The 19,505-nt window shown below is 40.1% G+C and overlaps 1 protein-coding gene across 1 annotated transcript in view; it reads left to right on the forward strand.

The window, feature by feature from the left end:
- Positions 1–2,559: 2,559 nt before the first annotated feature.
- LOC144605414 (peroxisome proliferator-activated receptor delta-like) overlaps positions 2,560–19,505 on the forward strand; it is a 36,640-nt gene continuing 19,694 nt past the window's right edge. Inside the window, exons 1-3 of the mRNA XM_078420636.1 lie at positions 2,560–2,714; positions 10,641–10,871; positions 14,312–14,460. Of these exons, the coding sequence (XP_078276762.1) occupies positions 10,802–10,871; positions 14,312–14,460 (219 nt within the window). The 5' untranslated portion in view covers positions 2,560–2,714; positions 10,641–10,801. The remainder of the gene's footprint in view (positions 2,715–10,640; positions 10,872–14,311; positions 14,461–19,505) is intronic.

Genomic DNA, 19,505 nt, shown 5'->3' on the forward strand with positions numbered 1-19,505 from the left:
TTAGTGGATTAACTAGAGTTATAGAATTTGGTAAACATAGTGGAGAACTGCTGTTAAATGAGTTAATTATAATTAAAAAGCACAAGAATTACAAACAGCAGATGTCACCGCCTGACTGGATATTCAGCTCAGCATGAGGAAGCTCAGTATTTTTTTTAAACCTTCTTTTTGTCTTGCATACCCATCCCTTATTCATTTGAAATATGTTCTGCATGTCTTTAACTTCTCACAGTAGGTGTCAGCTATGTCTCAGTGGTTAGATTCTCTCCTATGAATCATCAGGTTGTGGATTCAAGTTCCATTTCAGAGACTTGTACAGACAGGCCAGGGAACTATCCAAAAGGCATGATGTACCACTGTTGCACAGTGTGTCGACAACTGGTATCAGTTAAAAGTCTATCCCAACCAACTTTGTCAGTGCCTGAGGACCAAAATGCCAGGCACTGCATATACAAGTGCACAATTTTGGTTGAGTACAGTGAAGATTCAAGGAAAAAAACAGTATTTGGCATCAGGGCCAGATGTAGACTAATCATTCCTAGAATTTCAAAACTAATCAGCAAATTCTGCAATTAGCTGATGTATTTTTTAAGCTGCTGTTGGGAAAGATACATAGATACTTGAAACTGATTCTCTTCATTCCACGTAATATTCGAAGTAGTTTCTTCCATGTTGAGATTATAAAAGGCAAATGATTTTGAAAATTCATGTGTCAGTCAGACATCCCTTCAGCCCAATTCGTTCATGCCAATCAAGATGCTCCATCTAAGGTAGTTCCAAATGCCTGTGCTTGGCCCATATCCCTCTAAACCTTTAATATCCATGTATCTGTCCATGTGTCTTTTAAATGAGGTGTTCACATTTTCTGAAATTAATCGGGAATTAGTTTTGATCTTATCAATAGCTATTCCAGCTTTCTCGAAAAGTTTTGTTCTTGAAGAAATAAAAAGTTGCGACTAGTTTAGCTAGATGGCGGCAACAAAGTATACAGAGATTTAAAAAAATCAGGGGGCATGTCAGACTGGTCGGAGAACTTGGAAAGGGGAGGAATGGAGAGGGAAGGCAAGGGTTAGGTTAGAGAAGTCAATATTCATACCGCTCGGGTGTAAGCTGACCAAGCAAAATATAAGGTGCTGTTCCTCCAATTTGTGCTGGGCCACACTCTTGACATTGGAGGAGACCCAGGACAGAAAGGTCAGTGTGGGAATGGGATGGGGAGTGAGTGTTTATCAACCAGGAGATCAGGTAGGTTTAGGTGGACTGAGCGGAGGTGTTAGTCATAGTCATACAGTGTGGAAACAGGCCCTTCGGCCCAACTTGCTCACACTGTCCAGCATGTCCCAGCTATACTAGTCCCACCTGCCAGCATTTGGTCCATATCCCTCTAAGCCTGTCCTATCCAACGATCGCCGAGCCGGTGCTTGGTCTCGCTGATACATCTGTATCTTGACCTATAATCACACTCACTGGTTGTCGCATACGTTAAGCGAGTCACGTGCCAAGTCGCAATAAATATTAAAGTGGGCCTTAAAGGTCAACGTCTTAATATCGATTGTTTCCACTTGGTCTTGAAGGTCTTAACGTCAGGTGCAGTGCGAATGTCATGGTGGAGATGATTTCAATAGCGAATTGTCTTTGGGTACAGTGAATACAGTCTTTACTTGTTGGGATGATGTTGTATTCTTGCTATGGAGGGCATGCAGCGTAGGTTCACTAGGTTAATTCCCGGAATGGCGGGACTGTCGTATGTTGAAAGGCTGGAGCGATTGGGCTTGTATACACTGGAATTTAGAAGGATGAGGGGGGATCTTATTGAAACATACAAGATAATTAGGGGATTGGACACATTAGAGGCAGGAAACATGTTCCCAATGTTTGGGGAATCCAGGACAAGGGGCCACAGTTTAAGAATAAAGGGTAGGCCATTTAGAACGGAGATGAGGAAGAACTTTTTCAGTCAGAGAATGGTGAAGGTGTGGAATTCTCTGCCTCAGAAGGCAGTGCAGTTCGTTGGATGCTTTCAAGAGAGAGCTGGATAGAGCTCTTAAAGATAGCGGAGTGAGGGGGTATGGGGAGAAGGCAGGAACGGGGTACTGATTGAGAGTGATCAGCCATGATCGCATTGAATGGCGGTGCTGGCTCGAAGGGCTGAATGGCCTACTCCTGCACCTATTGTCTATTGTATTTGAAAACCCCCGATTGCCTGGTCTTTGGTTGTCTGGATGAATTTGCAGATTGAAGACGACTCTTGATGTTGCTTGGAATAAACCAGTGCGTTCCAGGCGTAGTTTTGGTGGGAGATTTCGGGGAGTTAAATTGTTTGGCAACCGGGAGATCACGTACACCCAGGCGTTACAACTGGGAGTCGGGAGCCGGCGATCACCTCACGACCAGCGGCTCCTCGCGGCCGTTTGAACCTTGGCGCCGCGTCCTCTCGACCAACGGCGACTACCGTCGCGCGCCGCCGGTTACGTCAACCCGAGCCCTCCTCCGGTTGGTCGGTCGGTCGCTCGCCCTGACGTCACGGCGCGCAAGAGTGGCGCGAGGTGGTCACGCCGCGTGACGTCAGCGGCGCTGTCACCGCCCGGACTGCTGCGCTGGTAAACATTGCTGGAGGGCGAGAGAGAAACTTTGAGCCGCTTTAAAAGTGACCCGGCAACTGCGTGTGCAGGAACTTCGGAGCAGTTCGGATTCTGTTGAGTGAATTAACCCGAGTGAGTCCCGTGGATCAGGTTTTTTTTCCCTTCTTTTATAAGAATCTTCTCAAACAGGAAGGATGATTGAACGCCTCACAAGACAGCCCGGCTGAGGCTGTGGGCGGGCAGCCCGGGTCGGAAGTCCCGCCTCCTCCCACCACCAGCACGGGTTGGCTGGTCTGAGGGGCGGCGCTCGTGTGATTGGCGACCGGCGCTGTCAGTCGGGGATCTGGAGCAGCAGGTACGAGGGAACATCTCGGGGGTGGCTTCGCTCTGGTAGCGGCAGCGAGGACCAAGCATTGTAACGGGTGAGGTCCCGCAGGGGGAAAAAAAAGCAAATCTTCACGTCTCTTCCCACACCGCTTACCGCTTTCCTCTCCTCACTTGTCGAGCTCCCATTCCAGCTGTTGGGCGGATTCTTCCAACCAGGGGAAAGTTTCTAACTCTGAAAGTTGCCGCCATCAGGGTCCCAGTGAAGGCAGCTTATTTCGGGGAAGATGAATATCTGGCCAGATGTGATCCCACCTAACTTGACTCACTAAAGGATTAGTAGGCACCTCAAAACACCGCCTCCTGCTGCTAAAACGGGCCCGATAATGTTCCCTTGTTTCACACTCGTGGGCTCGGATTCATGATGGATTGATGCCGCACACTCTCGGAGTCTGAACGTTGACAGGTGGGATTTCTCACTTGTTATTGAATGAATTACGTAGTTTGAAAGCATAATTTGGTTGAAGTGGAATTGCGATGGAATAATTAGTAGGCTTTAAATTTTACTGCAGACGACAAGCTTCGTCGTCAAGCTTCCTGAAGCAGTTTGTTTCACATTGTTGAAATCTATCTCCTTTACATATTTGTCAATACTCCATGATTTTGGTTCACCGGTTCACCTCTGTGATTTATTGCCAGTGGCATGACAGAAGCCGATGGTAATAATCTGTGCTACCCCAGGTAGAACCTGTGCCCTACTGAACTATGTGATATTTTAGAACAGTTATTCTTTTGCAAGATCACCAATTAAAAATTCCAAGTTACAATCAAAATGAAACGTTTACTATTTGCCATGGATCATTGCAGTAGGAAGTTTTAGTTAACTACCAAATAACCCCCTAGTGGATTTGTACGATCTTACATTACTCTGCATATTCTCCTAAACTTCTTTTATGGATCATGTAATTAGGGACAGTCAGCATGGTTTTGTCTGCAGCCGGTCAGATTTAATGAATTTGATTAGATTTTTGAGGAGATGAAGATGATTAATGAGTAAAGAGCAGTGGATGTAATCTACATGGATTTTCGTAAGGCATTTGATATAGTACCTCATGTTAGGCTGATCCAGAAGATTAAGATGAGGTCTCGACCCGAAACGTCACCCATTCCTTCTCTCCCGAGATGCTGCCTGACCTGCTGAGTTACTCCAGCATTTTGTGAATAAATCGATTTGTACCAGCATCTGCAGTTATTTTCTTAGATTAAGATGAGTGGTGACTTTGTCATTTCGATTCAGAACTCGCTCACTCAAAGAAGATAGAGTGGTGGAAGGGTGTTTGTCTGGCTGCAGATCTGTGACCAGTGGAATTTCTCAGGTATCTGTAATTGGAGTCTCTGATTAACTTGGAGATAAATGTAGATGGGTTGGTTAGTACATTTGTGGACGACACCAAACTTAGTGGAATTGTGGACAGTGAGGAAGGCTGTCAAAGTATTCAGCAGGATGTAGATCAACTACAGAAATGGGCAAAGAAATGGCAGATGGAGTTTATTCTGAGGAAGCATGATGTGTTGCGCATTGGAATGTCGAATTTAAGGGTAAGGTATATGGTTAATAGCAAGGCCCTTAACTGCATTGATGTGCAGAAAGATCTTGGGGTCCAAGTCCATAGCTCCCTGAAAGTGGCAACACAGGCAGAGTGATAAAGACAGTATATGGTATGCTTTAATACGTAGAGTGGTAAGAGGCATATGGTATGCTTGCCTTTGTTGGTCAGGGTACTGAGTACAAAGGTCTGGAAGTCATGTTGCAGATTTAGTACTTTGGTTAGGCTGTATTTGCAGTATTGTGTGCAGTCTGTTTGCCCCATTACAAGAAGGATGTGGGGGTGCAGAAGATGTTTACCAGAATACTATCCGGGTTGGAGGCTAGAAGGAGATGTTGCACAAACTTGGATTGTAAAAGACTTTTAGATAGGCATATAGATATAGAACATATGCAGGCAAAGGAGATGGCATCATGTTCGGCATAGACATCGTGGGCTAAAGGGTCTTGTGCTGTACAAATAAAATGTGACACTTAAGACACAATGACAAATAGGCCTTATTGTAGAGTTGCTGCCTCAGCTCCAGCAATATAGGTTACATTCTGTCATGAGTGCTTCCTGCAGATACTTTCGTTTCCTCCTACATTCCAAAGTTGAACATGTTAGTAGGTTAATTAGCTGCTGTGTATTACTCCTATTTTTTTGTGGGTGGTAAAATGTTGGTGCGAATGTGGGGAGAATAGGTTGCAGGGAAAATTAGCCTGGGAATTGGATTTCCCTGTGAGTCAGCATAGCCTGGAGAGGCCAAATGGCCTCATTTCCTTAGGACATAAAATATTGACATTCTATTTGTTTTTAAAGCAATTTGGTTCTTCTGTACATTTCTAATGTGAAGTAGAAAGGCTGGTTACCTGAAATTGTTGAATTTAATATTGAGTCCTGAGGGTTGTGAGATGCCTAGTTGGAAGACGAGTTGCTGTTCCTCGAGCTTGGATTGTGCTTCAATTAAAAAATATAATAGGCCAAAGGTGGCAGTGTCTGGAGAATTAAAGAGGCAAGTAGTTCAGGATCATTCCTGCTGACTGAATGAAGGGATTTCATGAAGTGATCGTGCAATTTGTTTCTCAATCTTGGCTGGGACCACATATGAGGACTGAAAGCAGTACACTAAATTGAAAGAGGTATATGTGAATTGTTGCTTTGCCTGGAAAGGTAGTCTTGGTGCCTGGATATGAAAAAGGATGGGCGTGGCATTGCATTGAAGATCGTGAAAATTATTGCGAATAACCCCTTGAATGGAGAGATGGATAGGGTAGAAGATGAGGTCAAGGGATACACCGTCCTGTTGTATGTGGGAGGAGATATGGCGAGAACAGAAATGTGGGAAAATTAAGTGGATGCAGTCGAGAGCCATGTCAACTATAATGAAGGAGATGTCATGATTTAAGTGAAAGGAAAATCACCTTGAAAGCACTGGTGTGTGGAATATGTAATTATTGGAACAGATACATCAGCACATTCTCAATTCGGACATATTACAGCCCTTGGGGCTTAACACTGAATTCAAAAAATTCTGTAACCAGCCGTTGCCAATATGTTACGTTTTATTTCTTCATAGATGTTACTTAACCTGTTGAATAATTCCAGCATTTTTTTATTTCAGATTTTACAGCAATGACAGTGTTCTGTATCTCAAATTAGGCACTTTTTAAATTTGTCCTGTTCTCACTCTTCTCCAGAAAGATAATCTGTAATTAACCACCATCACTAAATTGGCGCCACAAAGTCTACCTTGGTTTACACTCCATCTGAGACATTCTCTTGGTTTTCTCCATCTCTGTGCTTCTCTCCTATCTCAATCAGACTTAATTACTCATTCTTCTTAGTTGTAATGAACAATTGACCTGAAACATGTACATTGTTTCTTTTTCCACCTGTTACCCATTTTGCACTACTTTCAATTTTTTATTTGGATTCTAGTCATGTGCAAATTTTATTTGTTTGTCTTTGCCATGATTCTAAATTGTTTCCTTTAAAACTAATCTTATTTGTTAATTATGAGTGAGTACTTGTATCATATTTGAGATACAAGTCTTTAAACTTCACTTAGCATTCAAATGACTATTGTGACTTGTATTATCTCAGTTTCTTCAGATTACCACCTCTTATTCCTCTGTCCCTCTCTTCCCCTCCCCCTTCCCAGTTCTCCCTCTATCTTCCTATCTCCACCTATATCCTTCCTTTGTCCCGCCCCCCCAACATCAGTCTGAAGAAGGGTCTCGACCCGAAATGACACCCATTCCTTCTCTCCTGAGATGCTGCCTGACCTGCTGAGTTACTCCAGCATTTTGTGAAATAAATACCTTCGATTTGTACCAGCATCTGCAGTTATTTTCTTACACCTCTTATTTTAAGTGTGTAAGAAGGAACTGCAGATGCTAGTTTAAACTGAAGATAGACACAAAAAGCTGGAATAACTCAGCGGGACAGGCAGCATCTCTGGAGAGAAGGAATGGGTGACATTTCGGGTCGAGACCCTTCTTCAGACTAGTTGGGGATAAAAGAAACGAAAGATATAGACGGTGATGTGGAGAGATAAAGAACAATGAATGAAAGATATGCATAAAAGTAACGATGATAAAGGAAACAGGCTGTAAGCTGTTTGCAGGGTGAAAATGAGAAGCTACTGCGACTTGGGCGGGGGAGGGATAGAGAGAGAGGGAATGCTGGGGCTACTTGAAGTGAGAGAAATCAACATTGATACCACTGAGCGTAAGCTGCCCAAGCGAAATATGAGATACTGTTCCTTCAATTTGCGTTTAGCCTCACTCTGACAATGGAGGAAATGTGTTACTTGCATCACCTAGAATGCTACTAATGATTTGACTGGGTATGTCATAGTCATGGTGGTTCATGATTAGTGAAGTGCAGAGCTCTTCCTATATCAAATAGGACAAATTAATTTTTATTAGCATGCAATTAACATACCATTAGTATGAAATTGAGCTTATTAAAAAATTGTGAATTAAAGGATACCTCAAAGTGCCATTCTCAAAAAATGTCTAAAACGTTTACTGATGTTGATTATTTGCAGTTTTCCTCAGCCCATGGTTTTGATCATGTTTATAATCCTGCTTTAGATAGGGTTCCAAGAAATTTATTGTTAAAATGATTCACAAAATAAACTTTGGAATAGGACCAAGCACAAGCCATCAGATCTGATGACACCATTAAAAGCGGAGTAATGCAACATGTTCTTATGTGGTTCTATTAAAAATGTATTTAAAGCTAGTAATTTATGCTGTGTTATTTCAGAAGCTCGTGATTTAATCGTCCATTGTAATACGATGAATTGTTAATGGCTTGGGTTTAAGACATTAAAAGTTGGAATTGATTTTTAAATATTTTAAAAGATAACATTTTTTTAGTTTGAAATGTAAAAGCTAGATATTTAGCAATTTTATTCTTTTTCACACTGACATCCTTACCAACGTCATGTTAAATGTATTGATATAATGCATATATTTTTTGTTAGCTCATTTGAAATAGAACATCTGTGCCAGAACACAGAACAACCCTTTTGCACAGTGTCTATGTTCAAGGTTGGATAACAAATATGGAAAAAAATATATTAAAAATCAGACTAAAAGGATATAAAATAATGCAACTGTATTCAACTTGCCATTATCGTTTATGCCATTGTAATAGATTCTAGGTTTCAGCTGAATAAAATGCGGATATGATACAAGTTTCATTAAAGTGGATTAAATTCTAAATATAATGCATTGTGTACATTTGGAGAAACTATACAGCATAATTATATTTATATTGGAATAGAAGCATCCATTGTTTTACCCCGTAGTTGGTGTAAACTAAACATGGTTAGAGACAAAAGTATAGTAATTGCTACCAGGTCCTGTACAATTTATGTATTACTGATTAGTGGAAGTAATTACATTATAGTTGCTCTTTTGTCTTGTAACAAGGCTTACGAGTGCAAAAAGTTGAAAGAATGATTCTGCTCCATTTGTTATTATGTTCCAGTGGTTTTCATGTTGTGATTTTTGCTAATAACACATTCATTGTAAACTTAGTCAGATTTTTGATCCTATTTTAGTCTGTTGTGTAGGGCTTGCACTGAATGTAGAATCAATATGAACCAAAATTGTATTCCTTTTTCAAAGATCTTAAATTCAACTGTACCAAGATCACCAACTGAATGATTTTTTAAACTGAACCTAAAACTGGCAGGTTGGTTGTTGATTTAAGAAATTCTGTTGTAATTCCAACAGAAGAAAAAAATCATAATGACACTTCACTACTAGCATAGTAATTAATTGAAGGATACTTGAGTTGCATAAATAGTTTGACAACTTTTTAAAAATTGCTAAATATAGTAATATGCTAGTATAGGATTATTAGTACAAGGCCACCCAAGCAATCTTAAACTCTCAATTCAATCTTATCCATCAAATGTGCTTCACAACATGATGGTCAGAACACCTTTGGACAGAAACATGGCTCATTAGATTTATACAATTAAAACCTATCTGGGAAATTACATGGACTGTGTATATTCTTTAACATTTTGTATCCAATTTTCAATATCCTCATCAATTCACTATTTACTTGGGGAAAAGTTTACTACGTTTTAGTCGTACGTAAGCCTGCGTTTTTTTGTTTTAAATCAAAACATTAGCATTTAAAAATGTAATTACAAATATCTAGAAGAACTCAAAATTGATTAAAATTAAGTGGTAAATAAAATAAATCACGTGATTGCATCTACTTTTATATGTACTCAAAATCAGTGACCTCTTGAAATGAACAGGGTCATACTGCTTAAAGTTGAGGGGGCAAACATAAAGTGCCTCTCTTCCCTCGGCTCATAACGACAGTGGTACAGTGCAAGACTTTACACCAAGTCCAGTGGGAAGTCTTGTGCACTTGATCTGAATTCCAACTCATCTCTGATCTCCCCGTTCAATACACAGGCATGGAATTCAGAGCTGACCCATGAGTGGTCCGTTGCCATTCTATATTTTACTGGTTGAAGAAGGGTACAATTCAGCCCAATAATTCATGTCTTTGATACTTGGTTCCTGTCCTTTAAATAGTTAGTCTTAAGTAAAAAGGACCATCAGTCAAGTGGGCTGCTTTCTCATGGATAGTGTACAATATCTTGAATGTTATTGGAAATGTACTCATTCAGGCAAATGGATTCCGTTCTATCATATGCTTAACTTGGTGTCTTGATGCGTGGCATTTTATTGATGGCCTTCGATACATCAAATTCACTCTTGTGAATTCTGCTAGTTATACCTTGATAAAATTCCAGATGATTGGTCAAACATAATTTCCCTTTCATAAATGTAAGTTGACACTGCCCAAACCTATTATTAATTTCCAGTTCCACTGTTACCACTTGACAGCATTTTTGCTTCTATTATACTGATTTGTTTGGTACAGGTATTGTCCTTCAAATTCATGCTTTAAATGCATTTGTATCTGATGATACTAAAAGAAAACTATAAAATTGTTTAACACCAGTCTAGTCTAGAGTTTTTAAGAGCTCTATAGACTGTTGTGACATGTTGTGCCTGTGTAAAGCTGCTTCTGAAACTAGGTAATGGGTGGTTGTGTAAACACAGATCTGTCAGCATTTTCATATTGGGACATGAAGAATCACCGATCACGACTTCTGTTATAATTAAAAATGATGCACAAACTTGTATGTAGATTAGTTTCATGTTACATCCTCATGACCTCAAAGGCCTTTCAGACCATCTAGTTCTTGAAGCATTCCACTGATAGCCATTCACCCATTATTTCCTTTTCTCCTTTCACTCTTTCATTCCCATCAACTCCTAATTGATTCTTCTGCTATTTACCGACACGAAGTGCAATTTACAGTAGCCAATTGATCAACCTTAGGAGGAAGTCAGAAACCCACACAGTCATAGGGAGAATTTGTAAGCTCCACGCAGACAGCACTTGAGCAATTTGGCTGCTGGAACTGTTCATTAACATATTTGACTAAAATAAGGTTAGAAAAGATGGAACTGATCCAATTGAAGAACTGAAAGTAATCTTTTTCAAGAATCACATCTTTGTCCAAACCCAGATTCAGCTGTACTTATTTGTTAAAAGAAACTTGTTCTAAAATTATGCATTTGTATTTTATCAGGTCAATTAATGTTTTGTATCAGAGCTGTGACCGCTTTGCGTTTGTGTCAGCAATGTACTCATCAAGGATATGACTCAAGGATATGATGAAGAAAAGGGTGATAGGTCATGGAAAAGCCATAGGATGTGTCATCAGATTTTGAAGAAGAGGGGAATGATGGGATGGATTCGAAAACTGCAGAATATGAAACTCTGGGACCAGATGATGAAATAGCTACCAGTTTTCAAACAGGTAATTAAATCATATTAGACATTTCTTTGACAAGCATATTATAGCTGTTTTTGGTATCGTTTATTAACAGTGCTCCAACTTCATGATCAATTAAGGATAAGAAGTATTTTCTTGCTACCTACCTGTATACTTTGGAGAAACATTTTTTTTAAATTTTAAATTTTTTAAAGCATATGTACAAATAATAATAAACGACAAACTGGTTATAGAATTCTTACATAGCTTCAATTTTTAAAATTTTAAAGAAAAAATAAAGATGAAAAGAGACTGAAAAAAAAGACTATAAACTAATAGAGAGAAAGCAAAGAAAAAAGAGAATTACAAATATAAAGATTATAATAATAATAATAATAATAAGCATTTATTTTATATAGCGCCTTATCGGGTGCTCAAAGCGCTTTACAAAAACAATCAACATAAAAACAAACAGACAAACTACCCTAACGGAAAAGCGGCGAATAAACAACGCCAGCGTCCTCTCACGTCAGGGTCCGGCAGTAGACAAGAAAAAGCACAGGACACACAGATACAATTTTTACACAAACAGCCATCACAGTGATTGCTCTAGGCATACCCTCACTGTGATGGAAGGCAAAGTCTTATCTCCTCCTCATTCTTCTCCCGTGGTGCCACGAGGTGATCGAGGCTCCCAACTTTTTGAAGCCCCCACCGGGCGATGGAAAGATGGGGATAGATCCGGGAGTTAATGAGTATAGTTGTACACCCAACCCTAAACTCAAGTTTTAACTTTAGTTTTAAATTTTAGTTTTGTGACAAACCCATTTACTTTTTTTAAAATTCAATAAATGGAGACCATATTTTAAAAAATAGATCTGGTTTGTCAATTAAGGCAAACCTTATTTTTTCCAAATGCAAGGTCTCGGTCATTTCCGCAATCCACATTTTAATTGTGGGGGTTACTGTTTTTCCCCAAAATTTAAGTATTAATTTTTTCGCAGTTATTAAACTGTAGTCAAGAAAGCGTCTCTGACTTAGCGTAAAGTTTGTAATGTGTTCTGATAATCCTAAAATTATTAATTTTGGATCTAAATCCAGTTGGTTATCGATAACTTTGGAAATGATTTTTAAAATATCGATCCAAAAATTTTGCATATTTGTACAAGTCACAAAAGTGTGAGTTAAATTGGCTTCTTGAAATTGACATTTATCACAAATAGGGGAGATACTTGGGAAGATCCTGTTTAATTTTGTCTTCGAATAATGTAGTCTGTGTAATATTTTAAATTGTATTAATGAGAAACATTTTTTATACATGATTTGACATATTCTAATATTTTAGATTTGGTGCTTATTGGAAGATGGCATTTACTGGTGTACTGTTTACATGAAGCTTTATATAGATAGATAATTGAAGCACATTAACAAACACATTTTGTATAGACACAAAATTCTGGAGTAACTCAGTGGGACAGGCAGCATCTCTGGAGAGATGGAATGGGTGACATTTCAGATCGAGACCCTTCAAGAGTAGTTTCCTTGATTACTATTAATTTTGGAAATTTATCATCATTATGATTTTTGAACTTCTTACTGAGTGATCCTATAAAAGTATTCTGCGGTTACAAAAATATTTAAATAACTCGCAAAAGGATGTGCTGGGCCATTGAGGTAAAATGCTAATTTCTGGTAGCCAAATTCAAATGTAGCGCTTGTTACAGGTTAAGAGACATAATCTGTATAGGTGGACACAAAATGCTGGAGTAACTCAGCGGGACAGGCAGCATCTCTGGAGAGAAGGAATATATAATATATAATCTGCATATGTTGATCGTGGCAATAGATTGCATTCTAGGAGAGCAAAACATTAATATAAAATGACACCAATGACATGCCTCGGAGAGAAAGGTAAAAATGGTTTACCAAGTAGAAATATGCAAGTTGGTTTCACAAAATTGTAATTTACCATAAGTAGTCATACCAAAAAAATGACAGGAATTAGTTCCCAGCCTTATTTGAGTTAACTGACCATTATGGATGTTGATTATCACAACTTTTTGATCTGGACAAAAAACTGAAATGTCTTCTATTGAGCATTATACACCATCTTCTTAAGAGTCCAGCCAATGTGCCTGCTGAGTGAAGGTAAAACTGACCTCACTATGATGTTCTCAGTAATTAACGTGTACTGACAGTTTAGATATTAGGGATACAGCAAGGAAAAAAGGCCCCCCAGTCCACCTAGTCCGTGCCAACCAGAGATTACCCTGTACACTAACACTACCCTTCGCACGAGGAACAATTTTACCAAAGCCAATTAACCTACAAACCTGTACTTCTTTGGAGTGTGGGAGGAAACCGCAGTCTCTGGAGAAAACCAACGCGATCACAGGGAGAATGTACAAACTCCGTACAGACAGCACCCGTAGTCAGGATCAAACCTGGGTCTCTGGCGCTGTAAGGCATCAACTCTACCGCTGCGCCACTTTGCCGCCACTCTTAAGAATAAGCATGCTAAGTGAATGAGGACTATTTGAATGAGATACAATGAAATATTACCCCAGTGAGGGGTAAGAATGATTGCTGGGACAGAATAGATGCATTTTTATTTGCTGCATTGTGTCTTGCTTGAGGCGTGTGATGCAAAGCGCCAAAGGTATTAAAAAAGTTTTGCTCTTCTCGTATAGTTTTGATAGTTCACATTAGAGACAGCAAAAATAAAAATACTGGCCTTTTACCCTTTGCACCCCCCCCCCCCCATCCCACCAGATTTAGAATGATTACAGTGTTTATTATATCCCTTTGTATCACTCGTGCAGTTGAGTTACACAAGTACCATTTGGATTTATTTTATTTTCCTCTTACGTGCAACTACCTTGTCCTACAACCATAATTTTTTTTGGAAACAGTCGTTCAAAGTAAAACTTACAGGATTATAATTCATTTCAATGAGAAAGAAAGCTTTTGCTTTTCCTTATGGGTATATAAATTAGTCTGTACTATTTTAATACATTCTTCTGATTATTGACTATCATGTTCCCACTCCTTGCTAACTATCCATTCCATCCTTGAATTAACCCAGAGCTTCCCTGTGAACATACTCTTCAGTAAACACCTTAAAGTCATTTGCTATCCAATGATCATGCTTTAATGAAATGTAGCTGTAAAATGTGGGAAATGAATACTTGTAAATCAATTAATAATTAATTAGGAAGAAGTAGGAACATATGCTGGTTTACATAAAAAGACACAAAGTACTGCAGTAATTCAATGGGTCCAGCAGCATCTATGGTGAACATGGATGGGTGACCTTTTGGGTCGGGCACCTTTGTTCCGACACAGTTGAATGACTCCAGCACTTTGTGTCTTTTGTAGTAATTAATTAGTAAATGATGTTGAATGTGACAGTCAAATACCCACTTTGTAACTGTTTTAATGTCATGAATCAATTATGTTTATAATTTAGTATATTTCTTTCTCAGATGTAATGGAAGCTGCAAGTCCATCAGTTATACAATCCACAGTTACAAATGAGGAGGCCACCACTTCTGGTGTGAATGTTGAATGTCGAATATGCGGTGATAAAGCTTCAGGGTTCCATTACGGAGTACATGCCTGTGAAGGTTGTAAGGTACAGTGGATTATGTGTGTGACGTATAACAAGCTGTTGTAGAAATATTCCTCACAATTCATGTCAATGTGAGACTAATGAGAAATTGAACATTTATATATAAAGACTGAAAATTAATTTAAATGTATAGTTATGTACAACTCCTCATCCATAATATATTCCAATACAATACAATACAATATATATTTATTGTCATTGTACAGGGGTACAACGAGATTGAGGTACAAAGATATATTGTATTGTATTGTAATATAATTTATTACTGGACAGCTTCAGCAAAATACTATTACTCTTTATTGCTCATTGCAAATATTTTTCTGCAAAACAGCAATAAAAGACAGAAGTACAGTCAAAATCCTAATTAACCATTGAATGTCAAAAAATGGCATGTCATAATAGGCTGGCCTATACACATTAACAGTGCATTTGATGGATAAAGAAGCTTAACTGTCTCAATAGGGTCACACAGCATGGAAACAGGTCGATCAGTCCAACTTGCCCATGCCGACCAAGATGCACCATCTACGCTAATTGTTTTCCTCTTTCTCAGTTCTGTTGAGGGATCCCAGATCCATAACTTGAATTATTCTCTCTCCATAAATACTGCCAGACCTGAGTTTTTCCAGCATTTTCTGTTTTTATTATTTTAATTAAATATTGTTCCATCCAATTGGTGTCAATTAAAGTTAAAACTAAGCTCCAGGCAAAGTTCTGCTGCATGTCCTTTTGACAATTTTGGTTTGGGATATTTTACTTGCTTTTAAGTGAATAACACAGATTATTGTGATAGCATGACTTGAAAGATATCCCTGCTTATTTACTGTTCTTCTGGTTGGATCTCCTGGTGTTCTTCAATTGAATTTTCTAATTGTTGATCTCTCTGGTCATGCTCCAGAGTATTTTGTATTTTGTGGAAGTTACTGAGCTCCAGTGACTTGGAGATGCACATCAGATCATCTTCAGGGACTTTTTGTTTCCCTGTTTCCTGATACAATGTTAGCATGAGGACAAAGCAATGACATGGTTTAGAGATAGTTTAGAGATACAGTGCTCTTCTGCCCACCAATTCCACGCCGACCATCGATCACCTAGCCATACTAGTTCTACGTTATCCCATTTTCGCATCCATTCCCTACGCTCAAGGGGCAATTTTATAGAAGCCAACTAACCGAGAAACCTGTAAGTCTTTGGGATGTGGGAAGAAGCTGGAGCACCCGGAGGAAACCCACATGGTCTCATGGAGAATATGTAAACTCCCCACAGACAGCATCAGATGTCAGGATTGATCCCGGGTCTTTGGTGTTGGGAGCAATAAAGAAAATTAAATTCAGAAAAGTAAGCGTTGATGCATTTAGGTGTCATTACTTTAGATGGTGGTTGTTTGACGTCAGTGAACTTTGGTAGTTGTATTTATCATTTTCATTATCAACAGTCTTAATGTTGTGCATGACATGGTTTTAGGATTGGGTTGAGAGGGAATGAAGGTAATTTGTATGTGTGTGGAGAGTCTGAACAATGTCTGGCACTCAAACTACACCTGCACACTTCTGGTTGAGTCTGTGCTCAATTGGACTCTGCAACCCCAAGAGTTCAGCCAAGCTAAATGTAAAAAATCCTAATTTATTGCTCCCCATTAGAGTGATTCCTGCTGTAAATCTTGGAGGGGAGGTTTAGCTTGTTTGTGATATCATTAGTGCTTGCTGACTTGACTTGCATCTAGTGAAATGCCAAATATGAGTTGTACTGTAGCATTCATCAGGAATCTTTGCTAGTCACGGTTGATAAAAACTAACAAACATTACAACCCAGTGAGCAATACTTCAGGCATGGGTGTGAACGTTCATGCTCAATGCTCCATTATTTGGGGAAATGCAGTGTGGCACTGTAATTGTTGGTGAATAGATGTAGCAACAGTAAGTGAATGTTGCTATACATGCCATGCAACAAAATGTTCCTACAAAGTGTCAAAAAAGTTAAAGCAAATGCATTAAATTATGTATCCATATGGCGGCACTTTCAGAAATGTTAGAATACAGCTACATTGCTTTCGAAGGGGGTTTCTATTTCTGACCAAAGCACAGGGCTCTCACTAGAGTGGAATTAATCTACAGGACCAATGGGAAGCTGCCTCCACTTCAGAAGCAAGGTCACCCCAACTTTAGCCATCAAGCTGCAGACAGTGCTTATACAACTGAGTTCCAAATTGACTTGTTCACTGAAGCATACAAGACAATGGGGTTTTATACTGGTTGCTTGCAGACTTAGTGGTATCCCACAACATGTCAGCAAATTGGGAACCAGCTGTCACGAAACAGCTCCTGGTTGGCAGAACCTTACTGCCTTGTCAGCATAAACATGTGATATAAACAAAAAAGGGGCGTGGCTGTGTTCTGCAGCTGCGGCTCACCGGCAGTCTCTCCGTTTTTTTGGTGTTTTTTTGTCATTGTCGATGTTAAATGTACGTTTTGTTTTATTTTTAATTCTGTGTATGTAGGGGGGTGGTGGGGGGGTTGGGGGAAACCTTTTTTTAAATCTCCTCCTCAACGGAGATGCGACCTTTACCGTGTCGTATCTCCGTTCGCGCTACGGCCTAACATCGTGGAGTCGGCGGCCTCCAGCTGGGATCGACCTCAAAGACTCCGGTCGCAGGGCCTGGACTTACCATCTCGGAGGCTTCGGCCATGGGCCCTGCGGACCGCAACATCGGGAGTTCGCAGGTCCCTGGCTGGCGACCGGTTTTTGGGAACTCCAGCCGTAGCAGCTTCGACCGCCCCGAAGCGCGAGGTACGATCGACCCACCCGCAGGCCCTTCATCGCCCTGCGTGGCTCGGCCGCGGCACTTTCCATCGCCCGGTGGGGGCTCAGGACTCTCATCGCCCTGCGTGGCTCGGCCCTGGGACTTTCCATCGCCCGGTGGGGGCTCAGGACTCTCATCGCCCTGCGTGGCTCGGCTGCAGCACTTTCCATCGCCCGGTGGGGGCTCAGGACTTTCATCGGCCTGCTCGGCTCGGCCTTGGGACTTTCCATCGCCCGGTGGGGGCTCAGGACTCTCATCGGCCTGCTCGGCTCGGCCCTGGGACTTTCCATCGCCCGGTGGGGGCTTCAAGGGGTTGGGAGCCTCGATCACCTCGTGGCGCCACGGGAGAAGAATGAGGAGGAGATAAGACTTTGCCTTCCATCACAGTGAGGGTATGCCTGGAGCAATCACTGTGATGGCTGTTTTGTGTAAAAAATTGTATCTGTGTATCTTGTGCTTTTTGATGTCTGCTGCCGGACCCTGACGTGAGAGGACGCTGGCGTTGAGTATTCGCCGCTTTTCCGTCAGGATAGTTTGTCTGTTTGTTTCTATGTTAATTGTATTTGTAAAGCGCTTTGAGCATGTGATAAGGCGCTATATAAAATAAATATATTATTATTATTATTATTATTATATTCACGTTTCTTTCTGCTGACCAGAAGCTGTTTCCTGACAGCTTTTTAGCCCATCGGATCCACGCCATCTCCACAGGAATAATCCCATTAGTCTCTTTTCTCCATTTATTTTCCCTGAATCCCTACAACTTATTTTTTGTAATGCACAACCATCATCTCTCCCTTGATTCTATTCATCATTATCCTACACAAAGGGGTAATTTACAGGAGACAGTTCATGTACCAACATGTCTCTGGGATGAAGGAGGAAACAGGATCATCCAGAGAAACCCATACTTTCATGGTGTGAACAGGCATACTCTGCATAGACAGCACCTGAAATTGGTAAGCAACCTGGGACTCCAGCGCTTGAGGCATCAACATTAACTGCAGCACAACCATGCTGCATAAATTCCCAACGTCTACACTAGGCCAATGGGTACGAAGTATTAACTTTCAACCTAATGTTAGGCAACCAAAGTACATTATAAAGCTGATACTGGTGATTAAATAAATTAATGCTAAATGTATTTGAAGTCGAAAAGTAAAGGTCAAATATCAGATAAAATTTAATATCCAACAGGGAATTCAGGAGAAACATTTTGCACAGTTGTTATAATGTTGAACTTGCTATCATATTGAGGAGTTGATTTGACAACTAGAAAAATATTTAAAGAAAAGCTAACAAAGCACATGATTGCAGAAGGATGCGTTAAATGGGTTTTTTTCTAAATTGAGGTGGGGTAGGTTTGTGTGGACTATAACATAGTTCACAAGAACCTACCCCACCAGTGGGGCTGATAATTTGTTTTTGCGTCACAAATTCTACATGATTTTTGTTTTGTGCCATGTGTTTCTGTACTGTATTAATAAAATCTCCAATTGACTTTCAATTTGTTGAACTTGCAATGTCCTTTATGAACATGAAACATATAAAGTGGGAGCAGGAGAGGGCCACTTGGCTCCTCAAGTCTGCTCCCCAATTTAATGAGATTGTAACCTTGATTCTGTGTTCCTGTCTACCTGTGGTGACCTTTCCCACTTGTTTATTAAGTATCTTTCGTCCCTGTCTTAAAAATATTCTGAGACTCTGCATCCATCTATTATTTGAGGAAGAGAGTCTCAAGCATTAACAAACCTGAGAAAAATACTTAATGTGTACGAAGGAACTGCAGATGCTGGTTTAAATCGAAAATAGACACAAAATGCTGGAGTAACTCAGCGGGACAGGCCACATATCTGAACATTCATCAGACTGAAGAAGCGTCTTGGCTCGAAACGTCACCCATTCTTTCTCTCCAGAGATGCTGCCTGTTCCGTTGAGTTACTCCAACATTTTGTGTCTATCTGAGAAAAATATTTATCCTCTTCCCATCTAAATGATGACACCCCCCCCCCATTTATTTATCCAGAGAGTGGTGAGTCTATGGAATTCATTGCCAAAGACGACTACGGAGACCAAGATATTGGGTATTTTTAAGGCAGAGATTGATAGTTTCTTGATTACACTGGAATTTAGAAGAAGGCTTGTATACACTGGGATTTAGAAGGATGAGAGGGGATCTTATTGAAACATATAAGATTATTAAGGGATTGGACACGTTAGAGGCAGGAAACATGTTCCCAATGTTGGG

This window comes from Rhinoraja longicauda, chromosome 24 (assembly GCF_053455715.1).
Source record: "Rhinoraja longicauda isolate Sanriku21f chromosome 24, sRhiLon1.1, whole genome shotgun sequence".
Lineage (NCBI taxonomy): Eukaryota > Metazoa > Chordata > Chondrichthyes > Rajiformes > Arhynchobatidae > Rhinoraja > Rhinoraja longicauda.